The sequence below is a fragment of the Sapajus apella genome, unplaced genomic scaffold (genome assembly GCF_009761245.1).
Source record: "Sapajus apella isolate SASKATOON/1434 unplaced genomic scaffold, GSC_monkey_1.0 scaffold94, whole genome shotgun sequence".
In the NCBI taxonomy this organism is placed as follows: Eukaryota; Metazoa; Chordata; class Mammalia; order Primates; family Cebidae; genus Sapajus; species Sapajus apella.
In genome coordinates, this window is record NW_022437034.1 from 1,289,169 (window position 1) to 1,303,628 (window position 14,460).

The 14,460-nt window shown below is 51.8% G+C and overlaps 1 protein-coding gene across 26 annotated transcripts in view; it reads left to right on the forward strand.

Moving 5' to 3' along the window:
* COL13A1 (collagen type XIII alpha 1 chain) overlaps nt 1-14,460 on the forward strand; it is a 157,476-nt gene that overhangs the window by 52,983 nt on the left and 90,033 nt on the right. For all 26 annotated transcript variants that reach the window (XR_004262166.1, XM_032256195.1, XM_032256206.1 and 23 more), the window contains exon 3: nt 13,980-13,987. Coding sequence is in view for 25 of the 26 variants with exons in the window: in XM_032256195.1 (XP_032112086.1) it covers nt 13,980-13,987 (8 nt within the window). In the remaining variant the exon portion in view is untranslated. The remainder of the gene's footprint in view (nt 1-13,979; nt 13,988-14,460) is intronic.

Genomic DNA, 14,460 nt, shown 5'->3' on the forward strand with positions numbered 1-14,460 from the left:
ATAGAATAGAAAACACACAGAAACTCCATGATCTAGTAACCAACTCAAAGGTAAATGATGGTGTATGATCTTTAAATGCGGCCACTTTGCAGATGTCATTTCCAAGGCTGCCCTGATGCAGGAACGTGTCTGGTTGTCATGGTAAATGAAGGAAGCAGCGGACCATATTCCGTGCACACTGATTTCTGCTCTGTGAACATAGGTATGCGTGTGGACGAGGATCAGAGGGGAGAAGAGAAAATGGAAACAGTTGTGTCAGAGCAGGGGTGGGGATTAGGTATGATGGCCTTTCTTTCACAAAATGTCCTTTCATGTTCTTACAGAGCTGTTTGAACAATAAATACATGTCAGAAAAACAAACCAAAAAAATGTTTTAAAGCAAAGCCAAATGTAAGATCCAAAGTGTTTCCACTCTTCTGAGCTCAGATGGATCCAGTTTCAGGACTCCTCTGTCTCCCAGGCACCCCACGTCCCCGGCACGTACACAGGGGGCCACGCAGCTCGCTGTGCAGCCCGGGCCTCAATCGTCAGCCTCTCTGGTCTGGTGTGTGAGACGGCAAAACCCCACTTCATCCTTTTGTTTGATCTTTGCCCTTTCTCCTGTCACATGCTTAAGGCTCTTTCTGTTCAAAAGACCGTGGTTTTAGCTGGGTGCTGTGGCTCACACCTATAATCCCAACACTTTGGGAAGCCAAGACTGGTAGATCGCTGGAGTTCAGGAGTTCAAAACCAACCTGGGCAAAATCCCATCTCTACAAAAAAGTTTGAAACAATAAATTAGTCGGGCGTGGTGGCGTGCGCCAGCAGCCCCAGCTACTCGGGAGGCTGAGGTGGGAGGGTCGCTTGAGCCTAGGAGGTTGAGACTGCCCTGAGCCGAGATCACGAGACTGCCCTTCAGCCTTTTGAGACCCAGTCTCAAAAAAAAAAAAGTGGTTTCTGTCATTTCTGCTTGTCACCAGACTCTAGTTAGAGGCTCTACATCCTCAGTCATGAAAATTATTTCACTTGCAGTTGTACTGAGACCTGCCAAGGATGCCAAGCATGTTTCCTCACAGGGATCAGCGCTGATTGGTTGGTTGTGGTTGCCAAAAAGTACAAGAAACAAACAGCACTGAAATAGATCAGTTGTGTCCGCCATGGTCCCTAGATAGAGGAATGGTCTATGTCCTGTGGTATTTGCAATTCCAAAATAGACGGGTGCTCAACGCAGGGCTCGGATATCTGGGCTTTCACCTCAACCCCGCCGGTGCTTCCCTGGTGAACCTTGGGTACCAGACGGTGTTGTCGTGTGTAAGGAAAAGCGGAGGCTCCCAGTTCTGCAGGCTGTGTGCTGTCTGGAAAGAGGATGGACTTTGCGGTCTCATAGACCCAGGCAAGAATCCCAGCTCCATCCTTTACTCACTATTTGACCTTGGGCAATCTGTGTAACCTACAGAGCCTGGGTGTTTACATCTGTAAGTTAGAACTCAGATAGGCTGAGTTATAACAATTAAAAATAGTAGACAGTGCCCAGTCTACTGCTGGCACACAGTAGGTGTTAAGGTAGCTGTTATCCTGGCCACCTGTGACGTTTGGAGGGTTTGGTGGTACCATTCAGCCAGGAGGCATGGAAGCAGGCCATGGGACTGCCAGGCTGCTGCCCATGAGGCTGTGTGTTTATTTCTCCCTGGCCCACAGCTACGCATGCACGCCTTCACGCCTTCACCATGCCCTCCCCGACTAATGACACAGCTGTTTGAGACAGGATTCATTGAAAGACTGGGACAAATTGATGTTTCACTTGATTGTGCTGTTGTAAGTTAAAACACTCCATGTTATAATGAACTAATAACATTTGCTAATTACTAATTGCTGTATATGCAATTTAAAGTAAGATTTAAGAAAAATAGATATCCAGGGGTGATTAAGTACCTTACTAATTGTTAATTATTCCCTGTCACTCCTCCACGTAGTCCTGCTTTACCTCCAGGCCTGAGGGAAGCAGCCTCCTAACTCACCTGACATCCTGGGGCGGGGGACTTGTGTGGGGCTTGTCTTCTGCTCTGGGCTTCCATGCCGAGTAGAAGAAGGGAGGCAAGAGGGAGGAATGCAAGCGCCCTTGAAGGTGGTGTGCCCAAACAATTCCACTCTTGGTCAAAGCTAACTCTCAAATACAAGTTCAGTGTCCAAACACTGTTATGACATTGCTCCTTCACAGATCTGCAGTTCAGATGATCCAGCGGACCCACCCCTCCGTTCATTTAATCACTAATTCATGCATTCAGCAAGGATTGACTGAGCCCACAGTCTGGACCAGAAGTTCTGGGCTGCAGAATTGGAGAAGTTCAGGCCTGGAAGGTCCCCAGAGATTGGGTATTGCAAATTAGCAGTTTGAGGACCAAATACAGCTCTTTCACAGGCTTTGCTTGGCCTGCAGAGTAGTTTTTAAATGTTCTTAAATTAGTATCAGCATTTAGTAATGAGAAGATTTTGCAGGAAATATCTGATTCTCGACTTTTCTTGAATAGTTTCAAGATCTGGCAATAGTAGGTCTGCATCCTCAACTGGAAATACTTGGTTGCAGCTGAGGGCTGTCCAGTCCATTTTAAGCACACAGGCAAGCCCTTAGCACTCTGCCACGGTCACCACCATGCCCTATCGCACTGCACCTGGCCTACTTCATTCATTTATGTTTACCTGCCTGGCTCCTTGTAGGCATTGGAGTTTGTGGCACCTAATCTCCCTCAACTCCTCTTGGAGTAGTGACTAAAGAATGAATGTGCTCATCATAAATCTCACAGTCTAACAAAAGAAAAGGCAGAAAAACATGGACATGGAACGTGGAAGTGCCATCCACACATAGAAATGAGAACCATCATTCACTGAGTATTTTCATGTCGTGTGTTGTGGTGAATCAAGGCCAACTGCGTGGAGGAGGTGATGTGAAGCCGTGGTGTACATACGGCAACCTCTGCTGGCGAACTGTCGATGCCTTTTGGATGTAGAAAAGGGAGCAAGGCTTGCACAATTGCTAATTTCCTGGGAAGGGCCTGGGTGAGGGGCTGGGGATGGGGCAGGACATCCCTCCCCTTGTGAAGATATCTCTAGGTCTTGTGGGAGGATCTCACTGTTTCTGGGAGACTCAGTCAAGGGTGACAAGTTCAAGTGTGGAGACCCTGAGACTCCAGGTTATCAAAATAGAGTTGAGGGGTCAGAGCCAGCAGAGTGCGCTGAGCAAGGCCCATCCTGACTGACTTCCACCTCGCCCACACAAGGACCAGCTTGATAGAGAACCTCTCCATCTTCCCTGGGCCCACTGTCCCTATCTGTGTGTGGCAGCCCAGCCCCTCTGTCCTGTGCTGGAGGCCTGGCCAGGAAACTGTTCAGCCTGAGAACAATGCCCACCCTTGGCCTGAATCTGCAAAATTGGTATTGTAATCTCTATCAGCAAGACCTACCCCCAACGTTTCCTCACTCAGGACTTAGGATTCTGACCCCACCCTGGAAGTGACAGGGGCCCAAGGAAGTAAGAAAATGTGCAATTTGTCCCAACAGTTCAAAGCTGGTGGCTTAAATCTATACTATTTCACTCAAATGGTCACCTAGTCCTGTCCAGCCTGCTCTGCTTAGCTCAGCTCACCCTGAGCCCTGCCTGTGTTCTTTGTGGGTTCCAGGATTTTAAGGGCTCATCTGAGAGGCAGGGCAACAGGGTGCTGAAAGGGTGATTAACATGGACCAGTACCAATCAATGGCCTGTTAGGAACCGGGTCGCACAGCAGGAGGTGAGCGGCAGAGCTTCCTCTGAATTGACAGCTGCTCCCCCATCGCTCCGCCTCCTGTCATCAGTGGCAGCATTAGATTCTCACAGGAGCGAGAACCCTATCGGGAACTGTGCATTTGAGGGATCCAGGTTGTGTACTCCTATGGGCCAAGGTGGAACAGTTTCATCCTGAACCCGCCGCTCCCACCCCGAAAAATTGTCTTCTAGGAAATCAGTCCCTGGTGCCAAAAAAGGTTAGAGACTGCTGCCCTAGAGTCAGCCTGGCCCTCACCAGCTTGGGACGCAAGGCAGGAGATGCTGCCCCTCTGTGTCTCAGTCTTCTGAGGTCCACCTTAAAAGGCTTATAAGGGTTTAATATGGTAATACCTGTGAAGCGTTAAGATTGGTGCCTGGCACATGAGAAGAGCTCTTACTAGCCATCCTTCTGGTTAGAACACCAAGGGCAGTATCATGTGCTTCTGGGATTGGATGCCATTATTTCTGACTTCATAACCATACAATTGTCATAGCTGTATTTATTGAGTGCTTACTCTGAGCCAGGGACAGTGCTGGATATCTTACTTGTATTATCTCATTTACTACCCAAATCCAGTGAGGTACATATACTCTTATTACCCCCATTTTACAGAGGATACTGGGCTCAGAGAGGTTAAGCAGCTTGCCCAAAGTCGCATAGCTAGTAAGTAGTGAAGCAGAGATTCGAACCTGTGGCTGTTTGGCTACAAAGCCTATGCTCTTGTCCAGGATTCTGGGCAGCTCTCCATTCCTTCTAAATAAAAGGAAGAACAGTGAAACCATGAGACTGTGTCTGTTTGTAGTTCCTCCTAAGATGGGCAGTGTCTGGACGGGGTTTGTGATCAATCCTCAATGGGGGACTCTGGGAGCCAGTTTCAGGAAAGAGATGAGTGGGGTCTGAACTTAGCCCAGAGATGAGGCCACGTGGTCCTCAAAGGCACTTGACAGGACTCATGGCGGATTTTCCTTCTCAGCAGTCTAACCATCTCCCCCCACCACTAAGTCTTGTTGACTCTTAATTTGCTTTTGCAGCTGAAGCAATAAATGTAAAGGTTAAGAAAGAAAGCTTTAGAGTGTAGCTGATTCCAAATGCGGCTCTGCCAGCTTACCAGCTGTGTGACCTTGGGCAAATTGCTTAACTTCTCTGCACAGCCACAAGAGCCCCGTCTGCAAAACAGTGCCTAATAGCACCAAACCTGCCTGTCGGGGCAGTGAGATAAAGCGTGTCACTGGGGCTTAGGGCATGCCTGGATTTCAGTTGTATGACTATCGGCCAGAATTTTGACCTCTCTGTGGCTCAGTTTCCTCCTCTGTTAGGTGTGGACAGTAGCACACCTTGTACAGTCACCTTCTAGGGCTACTGTGAAGAGCAAATGATACAATGTGTAAGATGCTTGGCCCTGGTTACAGGTTAGCATGATGCCAGACCAAAATGAGTTATTCATATTAGGTTGGTGCAAACGTAATAGCGGTTTTGACATTCCTTTCAATGGCAAAAACCACAATGACTTTTGCACCAACATCATAAATGTGACTTTAAAATTAAAACGCTCTTCCTTCAGAGATACAGACAGGCCTGGTTGTCAAAGAAAGACCTACGAAGCCTGCAGCCCCTCACAGGCCTCTCAGGGGTGGTGTTTGGAGTGGGTCTGTCTGGGGCTGTGGCCCTTCACCAGGCCCTCCTCTCTGCTCCTCCGGCAGCCGCCTGGCAGGGTCGTGGCCAGCAGAGCCATGTTGTGACATTTGAGCTGCCCCAGGCAGGGCCTTGCACAAGAACATGAGCGAGATCCGGTGTCAGGAAGAAGTCTCAGGTCAGAGGTGCGATGCCCGGAGACTCCTTGTCTTCCTTCAGGGACCTGAGTGACATCTCAGTGGAAGAAAGCAGCCCTGGCTTGGGACTCCAGGGCTGGGGCTGGCAGTCAAGGACCAATTGCCCCTCCCAGTCCAGTCGCTGGTCACAAGGCCCAGAGCCACAGGCAGAGGAGCTGCCCAGAGGGCTGCAGCCAGAGGAGACAGGAGTTCGGGAATATTCTGTGCGAGCTTCCAGACAGCACATCTTCTTTCGGCATCTCAGTTCCTCACTCAGAAAATGGAGCTGCTGACTCCTACTCCAGCCTTTTAGGGCTGTTTTGTGGCTCAAATAAGAAAAGGTAAAACCTTCCTGAGAAGGAAAAAGGGCTGAATGTCAGCCACAGAGTGCCCCAGGCAGGAGCTCACTTGGGAGTGGGAACCCACATGGGGCCAGCTTCATCCCAAGACCAGTAGCAAAGCAGCTCTAAGCTGGACAGGAGGCAGAGTCAGGGAGCCTGCACCCAGGGGGTAGTGTGGGGCTACAGTCTCACTCTGGGGCTCCCGGCCTCAGTCTGCAGGAAGTAGGCGTGACGAGCAGATGAGCCCTGCTCCGGGGAAAAGCTATCACAGCCCCCGCCTCAGGATGAAGTGTCAGGGGACTCAGATGGGGGGTCTCCTGAGCTAGAAAGGAAGCCCCTAAGGTCAGGGACAGCGGGCAACCTTTACAGCCTCCTGCACATAGCCATGCATAGCTGGTGTTGAGCAGGTGTTGAAAGTGGGCATGAGGGGAACACAGCTCCCTATGCCAGGACACAATCTTCTTTACCCCTCATACCGCACTGAGCCGTGCTTCCAAGTGCCTGCCTTCTGCTGAAGAATGAGAAAAGCAATTCAGGGGAACGCAGTTACCTCCTGCTCAACCCTTAGCCTTTCAGGCCCTCATCAGCTGTCGAGACACCATTCCCCTCTCTCCCTTTCATTCACCCAGAATTACAGCTGGGTTGGGGAGGGGCACAGGGGTGGCCTGGTGCCATCTTCTGTCTGGGTTGTCGTTCCTCTCACCAGGAGCTGGGCCTCACCCTCCATCCCCGTGGGCAGAACCCTGCAGCCAGGTCCCCCATGCCCTCCTTGCCTGCAGCCTTCTGTGGCCGTTTTCCTGAGCATGAGGGCCGCTATCCCCCGTTCCAAGGGATGTGGGACTCTGGCATTGAGGGATCTGCAGGGGTGGTAAGGGGATCTCCTGTTCTTCCTCCTGCTCAGATCGACTCCCACCAGAGCCATCTCCACAAGGGCTCCTGGCCCCAGGCATATACCCTCACCCATTGCTAGCTAGGCTGGGGACCGGCTTCTCTGGAAACAGGACTGCATGGGAAAAGAGAGGAGGCCGGAGGGACATGAGGGTTCTGTTGGGAGGAGAAAGGGAGAATGGATGCAGAGGAGGTAACCAAGAGGGTCTGCTACCCAGGCACACCCCCCGTGCCCACGGACAGGAGTTGCCCCAGGTGCTGGGCCAGGCATCTGAGCCTCCCCCGACCTACCGGCCCTCAGGCACTTGCAAAACAAGGCAGGGAGCAAGGAAGTGAAGGGGGCACCTCCAGATTGAAAGGAGGGGTTAGCCAAGAAGCCCCTGGAACCAGACCAACAGCCCTGCCAGGCTGCCGGGCATAAAGTCCGCTTCCATGGAGTCTACGGGAAGGGTGCGCTCGGGTGGATCCCGGGGTGGCAGTGGCACAGCTAGTAATGTGGGGTCCTCTGAGGACCCCCTGGGGCCAGGGCATGAACTAAGCTGGAGGGGATCTTACTGGCTCCTGTCCCTTCCTTGCCCACACCTCCCAGTCTCTCTGCCAACCTTAGCAGCTGGACCGGGATGGCAGAGAGCTGCAATCAGTGCTAGTCCTTACACCTGGTATGAGATGTGTCTGGGGAGTCTGGGACACCCAGCCTCTCCACCTCTGTCTCTGCTACTCCCCAAGGCCAGGCCCAGTCCTGCCTAATTAGTTGTAAACGGGTCCTCCTGCTTCGTCTACTTGCTTCCCCTGAGTCTCACCTCCAGATGGCTCTAGTTTCCAGGATGACTAATAGGTTCCATATCATGTGCCAATTTCTGCTGATTGATAGTGGTTGTGTTGCAAAGAATTGTGAAGCCTTGTCTAGGCTCATTAAGGAGCTGTGATTGATTATCAATGTCAGCCATGAGTGCAGGAAGAGAGACTACAGGTGTGTGTGATTTAAACTGCTGCCCACTTCTCCCAGAACCTGTTACTCTCCGTCAACCTGACCTGGAAAGGGCTAGGGATGTCTTGTGGCCAAGAGACGTCATCCTAGGACAGATGTGAGCTGTAGTGTGCTAGCAAATGTTTAAGAACTGGCTCTTGGGGTAAGGTGGGGCTGCTTTGTAGCTTTTGCCAATTTCCGTGGTGTGAATACTCCCACCACGGCCAATTTCCAGCTGCCAGTGTGAAGTCACTAAGCGCCAAGTTAGGAAGAGATGCACACAGCTGGCTCTTGCAGGATGGCACAAGCTGGCTCTGTCTGAGTAGTCAGATGTTTTTCCTAAGAAATGTAAAGCTTCTCACAGCTCTGATGGTGGGCTGTTCTGGGACGAGCACTAGACCAGGATTCATGATCGTTTACCAACCATAAATAACAGGCAAGTTACATCCTTCTCAGATCCTCAGTTTTCTCATCTATAAAATGGGAGTTGGGTTGTGGTGGACTATCATTTAAGGAAGTGCTTTGTCAGTCACAAAGGATGATTTGTCAGCCATGCTGACAGGACATCAAATAAATTCAGATGGTCTACCCCAGAAATCTGCCTCATCCCTTCCTAAAAAGTCGGGTGTGGGCCGTAGGGCTGTAGGAGACATGGCTTGGGTGTTCTCTTTGAGGTTAACCCCCAAAGATAGAGACTGCCTGAAAGCTTACCAGTTTCCCTTCACAGGCCTGCCCCCAACAAATTGCTTTCCATGGTTTTTTTTTGAGACAGACTCTTGCTCTGTTGCCCAGGCTGGAGTACAGTGGCACCATCTCAGCTCACTGCAACCTCCACCTCCTGGGTTCAATCAATTCTCCTGCCTCAGCCTCCTGAGTAGCTGAGATTACAGGCACACACCACCATGCCTGGCTAATTTTTGTGTATTTTTAGTAGAGATGGAGTTTCACTATACTGGCCAGAATAGTCTCGATCTCCTGACCTCATGATCCACCCGCCTTGGCCTCCCAAAGTGCTGGGATTACAGGCGTGAGCCACCATACCCGGCCCTTTCCATGGTTTTTAAAGCTACTCGTGTTTCCCTTCACTGCTCATTGAGGCAGAGGCTGCTCCTTTCATTTCTCCATGTGCCTCCTTCAAGCTTCAGGAGCCCATGGTCCTGGGAGGCAGGCAGACCTGGGGCCAAGTACCAGCCCGGTGACGCATGTGTTTCGCAACCTTGAATACGTCGTAAACTGCCTGGGCCTCAGCTCTTCCATCTGTAGAGTGGGAAAAATAACCATCATAACTTCTTCACCGGGTTGTTGGGCAGACCGAGTGAAATAAGGTACATAAGGGTCTCAGCATAGTGTCAGGCACAGAGTACATGCTCAATAGATGAGTAACACACAAATTACTATTTGTCCTGATGAGGTCTTGGATGGAGGTGGAACAGGCCAAACTAGAAGAATGAGATCCCAAGAGTTGGCAAACCATAGGTCGGCGAGGACTGGGGCATGGGTGACGGCGTGCGTCATAGGGACTGAGGCACAGGGAGAGCCCCGAGGCAGGTCTGGTGCCATTAGTCCAGCACAGCGTTTCTCATCCTCAACACTATTTACATGTGGGACCAGATGGGTCTGTGGTAGGAGGCTCTGTGCACTGTCTTTTTAGCAGCATCCCTGGCCTGTACCCACTAGATACCAGTAGAAGGCTCCCAGTTATGAAATCAAAAATGTCTCCAGACATTGTCAACTATTCCCTGGAGAGCCAAATCCCCCCCAAGCTGAGAACCTCTGCTCCAGCAGGCAGAGTGTATCCAATATCACTAGTCACTCGAGGTCTGAGGGGAGCCCATGAGGCAGAACACCTGTCTTGGCAGAGATGGGTGGGTTGGGCACGTTGCAGAACTGGGGGCAGGTGGTCGGCTACAGGCAGCCGGGAAGCAGGCACCAGGTGGTGTGAGTGGGTGCTAGGACCCCAGCTGCTGGGAGCCCAGAGTCACAGCAGGGTCAGAAGATGGTTCAGATGATGCTGAACTTGGGAGCACCCTTCCACTCTTGACGCCCCCTGTTCAGGACCAGGACTGGGTCCAGCGACTGGGTGGGACCAAGTCCAGGGATGATGGGGAGGGGACATACCTGCCCACTTTAGAAAGGGCTGAGGGCCCCGCTGACCCTTCCACCCTTGAGAACTTCGTGATCTCCAGCCAGGAGAACACAGGCTGTGGAGCAAGAGAGACCAGGTTCAAATCCAGGCTCTACTGTACGGAAATAAAAGCTAAACAATAAAATTATGCTGGGCGCGTGACTCATGCGTGTAGTCCCAGCATTTTGGGAGGCCGAGGCAGGCAGATAGCTTGAGCTCAGGAGTTCGAGACCAGCCTGGGCAACATAGCAAAACTCCATCCTTATAAAAAATGCGGAAATTAGCCAGGCGTGCTGTGTGGTCTCAGCTACTCGGGAGGCTGAGATGGGAAGATTGCCTGAGCCCAGGGAGGTTAAGGCTGCAGTGAGCTGTGATTGCACCACTGTACTCCAGCCTGGGCAACAGAGTGAGATCCTATCTCAAAAAATAATAATTAAAGTTTAAAAACTTTAAGAATCAGATGGCATCACTTAAGAGCAAAGTGACCACCTTAGGCAGATTGCTTAACCTCTAAGCCTCAGGTTCCAAGTCTATGGAAGGGGTGATAATGCCAACCTCACAAGGTTGTTGTAAAGATGAAGTGCGGTGTGATAGTTACCATACTTAACACTCTGTCCTATGTCTGCCGCATAATGGACACTTAGTAAATGATGCCGATTGAATTAATGAAGGAATGAAGAAATGAATCCTCCTACAGCAAAGCTCTCTCCCTTAAACCCTCATGTTTGTTTTAGTTCTCATCTCTGGAATTCCTCCAGCTTTCTAACATAGGAAACTGTTGCCTTCTCAGCAGAGGGAAATGAATTATTCATCTCTTATCATCAGAGCTTTGCATCAGGCCTGGTAGATAATAAGTGCTTAAATAATGAAGTTTTCCTTCCTCAGAGGACAATGACTATACTCAATTCATCTTTAGAGAGCTACAGCGCAGCACAGTGACTCACCCACAGTAGGCATTGTTAAGTGTGTCGAATGAATGAACATATAAAAAGTGGTTGGAAAAAAAGTCCCAACCCACAATGCTACCCCAGAATTCTTCATAAGGGTCCATCTCTATGTGTCCATTTTGGGGGAGCATGGCTGCCTTGCTTGGAGGAGGTGGGTCAAACCCCAGGGGAGAACAGTAGTGGCCTTAGCAGGAAGCTGAGGCGGTGGTGACAGACATCAGCAGGGAGGTCTCGGGCAGAATGTCCCCACCCTGGATGGCTGCTGTGACCCTCCCCTGACAGCCCTGCTTGCGCCACCTGAGGGTGCTGGGACAATCTTCATAGTCTCCCTGCTGCAAGAAACAGGTGTCCTCCTGAGGAAGCAGCAGGTGCGTGGGTGGAGTCCAGGTGTCTTCCTCCTCTCTCAAGATGTGGTAGTGTGGGCTGTACCTTGGCGGGATCAACTGCGCAGGTCATGAGATACGGCGTGCTGTTAGGAAGACACCAGGATGGGAGTCAGGAGACTGTGTGCTGGTCCCACCCCCATCACCTGCCCACAAAGTGGCCCTGCATGGTCATGAATCTCCCTGGGCCTCTCTTTCTCCATCTGTACTGTGCAGACTTGGTAATGCTTTGGGGTGACTGCATCCTTTGGTGCCTGGCCAGAGTGATGGGCACAGCCAAGTGGCCCACATGGGAGAGCAACAAGTGACATCCAGGCACTGCTAGATTTTGCAAAGCCATCAGCTCCCCAGCATCTTAGAGCTGCCAAGCATTGAACACAGCATCAGGGGAAGCATCTGCTTGGAATCCCAGGGCTGTCCCAATACAGGCCTGTCAAATGAAAGTTGGCAGGGGCAGGATGGCAGCTGGGCTTTCCAAGGCACCCAAAGGTTTTCCAGGGGGACCCATGAGGACCATCCTTAACAGGGGAAAGCCTTCTTTTATAGCACCCCTATATCTCTCTCCCTTCCTATGGCACAGCATTAGCTCACAAAGAGGATTTTCCTGCTTCTGAAGTCCCTGTAAGGGACAGGGATGGGGAGTGGCAGCCTGGAAGAGCTTGGCAGAGCCAAATTCCCTTGCGTAAGACAAAGGCACCTGTAAAAGACAGATGAGAGGGTTGAGTCAGAGAAGGGGGCTGGAGACTGACCATGACAGGCATCCCAGGGGAAAGACTGGAGAGGACTGGGTCTGCAGACAACTGCGGGGTCAGGGGTAGGTTGCTTTCTGAGCGAGAGACGGAGAGAGAGGCACTGTAGAGAAGAGTCTAGGGCACTCCCATTCACTAGCTGCATGGCCCTGGGGAGTTGCTTAAACTTCCCCTGTCTCAGTTTCCTCATCTGCAAGGCGGGAATGATAGAACCTACTGCGTAATGGAAAACACCTCGAATTGTGCCTGGCACCTAATAAGGCCCATAAAGGTGTGTGCAGTGACGATGGTGGTAGTAATATAAAAGCCCTCAAAATCTTCAGTGGAATTAATATCCCCCAGGGGTGGACCCAGCAAAGTGCTCTTCGGCCACCGGGCTGAGTGTCGAGTCTTGTGCCAGCTACCTGGCTGTATCTGGTGACACCTATGCAGCCGAGACTGCGAACAACAGGCAGGGCTGCCCTCAGAGGTCCAGCCTGGGTAACTGGGGGCCTCATCAGAGCCTGCCACAGTGGGAGCCAGGGCCCCATCAGGCCTGGCAGGCGCAAGTCATCTGCTTTCCATGTGGCTGAACCATCCCAAAATTGCCACAGGCTGAATTTGTCACCAGCCTGCTTCTCATGCAGGGGACACCTCCCCCCTCTGGGAAGCACAGACTCCCCAGCTGGGCTGGCCCCTCTGGCAGGCTGCACTCTGAGATATTTTCAGATTCTGGGTGACATTCCTCTGCCCCTCAGCCTAATGGGTCCCAGATGCTCCCCCTGCCCGGTGCTCCCTCCCACGTGTTCTGGGCCCTGCATGCAAGCCTGGGGCCTGGGGCTTGCTCACCCAGGCACTACACCTCTTGACTTTTTCTGTTGCTTTTAATTTAAAACATTTTGTTCACCCTTAACATGATGGCTTGACAGAGGCCAGCATGAAAGAGGCTGTGTCTTCCTGGATGGTGACCAGGGCAGGGAACGGACAGATGAAGGAGGAGAGAAGGAAGCCGGCTCTGGGAACGGGAGGAGCGCAGGGAAACATAGGAGCCTTTATTGGCCGAGCATAAAAGAAGCAACAGGAGTTGCAGCTGAGTTAACGTGGCCAGGGCACTAGGGGCCGGGCAGACGCACCAGGCTCAGCTGGGAATCACTGGGGCGGGCGGGCCGTGGGGGTTTCGTGGCTCATGTTCCGCAGAAGTGCCTTTCCTTCCCTATCTTTCTGGGGCTGCTTTTCTAAACCTTCCCTCCTCCTCCTCACCCCTACTCCTTTTTTCTCCCTCTCGGAACACTTGAATTTGTCATTCTTGGCTGTTGCCAGTAATGAGATAGGTCTGCTGCTGCGGCCGTGGGAGGGAGGCAGGGAGTGGATACCAGGAAGAGAAACGAACAGAGAGGCATGGAGGAGGGTGGGGCCGGAGCCCCAGAGGGGGCTTTGAGAAAGAGGCTGTGGGTGGCAGACCCTGGAGGGGTGGCGTGCCTAACTCACTGTTAAACAGAAACCAGGCTGGGCCGATGGGCCTCAGTCAGGGTGCACCCACAGTGAGCAGCCGCGCCCGCCCCTGCCTGCCTGCTGCCCCTCCCTGGCAGGGCACAGTACACACAGGGCGTGCTAACATCCCTCATCTTTGCAGGGTCTGTTATTTCCACCTTTCTCAGTGTGCTTCAGTGCCCACCATCCCATGTTCTGCAAAGCAGCCTTGTACACAAGTTCAGGCGGGTCCTGAAGAGCCCATTTTGTAGGGTAGGAAGCTGAGGCAGAAGGGTCACCGGCAGGTCCCCAGCAGGGTTGAGCCTGGGGCGCCGACCTCTGCATTTCTCATCCGATTATGAAAGTATGGAGATGAAATAAAGAGGGAAGAGATTGTATTGGTGAAAGTGGGCCTGGAAAAGACAGTCTTCGAGGACCCGATGGCAACCCCTCCGCTGAAGAATTCTTGGACACCGCTTCCCAGACAGCCTCCCCTCTGTCCCTACAGCAATGACACTGACCAAGGTATTTTTCCCTCTCTTTCAGGACCTCCTGTAAGTACTCAAGCCGTGGTTCTCATGCATCTGAAAGGCCTGTGTCACCTGCTGGTAACGGGGTTCTGGGTATGGGCACTGAAAGCTGGGCCCCTGCTGTCTTGGGGGGCCCTATGTGGGTTCCTGCGGGGTCCCTCCAGAATGCTTCTTGGGGAGGAGGAGGCCACCATTTTGCTTTTCACCCACCTCTGCACCCCTCCAGGGCAAGACAGTGGCTGCCCCCAGGGCAAAGCAGGCTCCAAATTTCAATCTGAAAGGGTGGCTTTCCCTCTAATTAGCTCAGTTCCTTTGTGCGCCAAAGAAACAATTGCAGTCAAAAAAAAAAAAAAAGACAAAAAAAAAAAAAAAACACCAGGTATTAGAAGAAAAGAGGTCATCTCTTCTCAGTTCTGCTCCTTGAAAGGTCTCAGAAAACAGGTCACCGAGCTGGCTCCAAGTGTGGTCTGCTCCAGAGGACTCATGTCCACATCCCT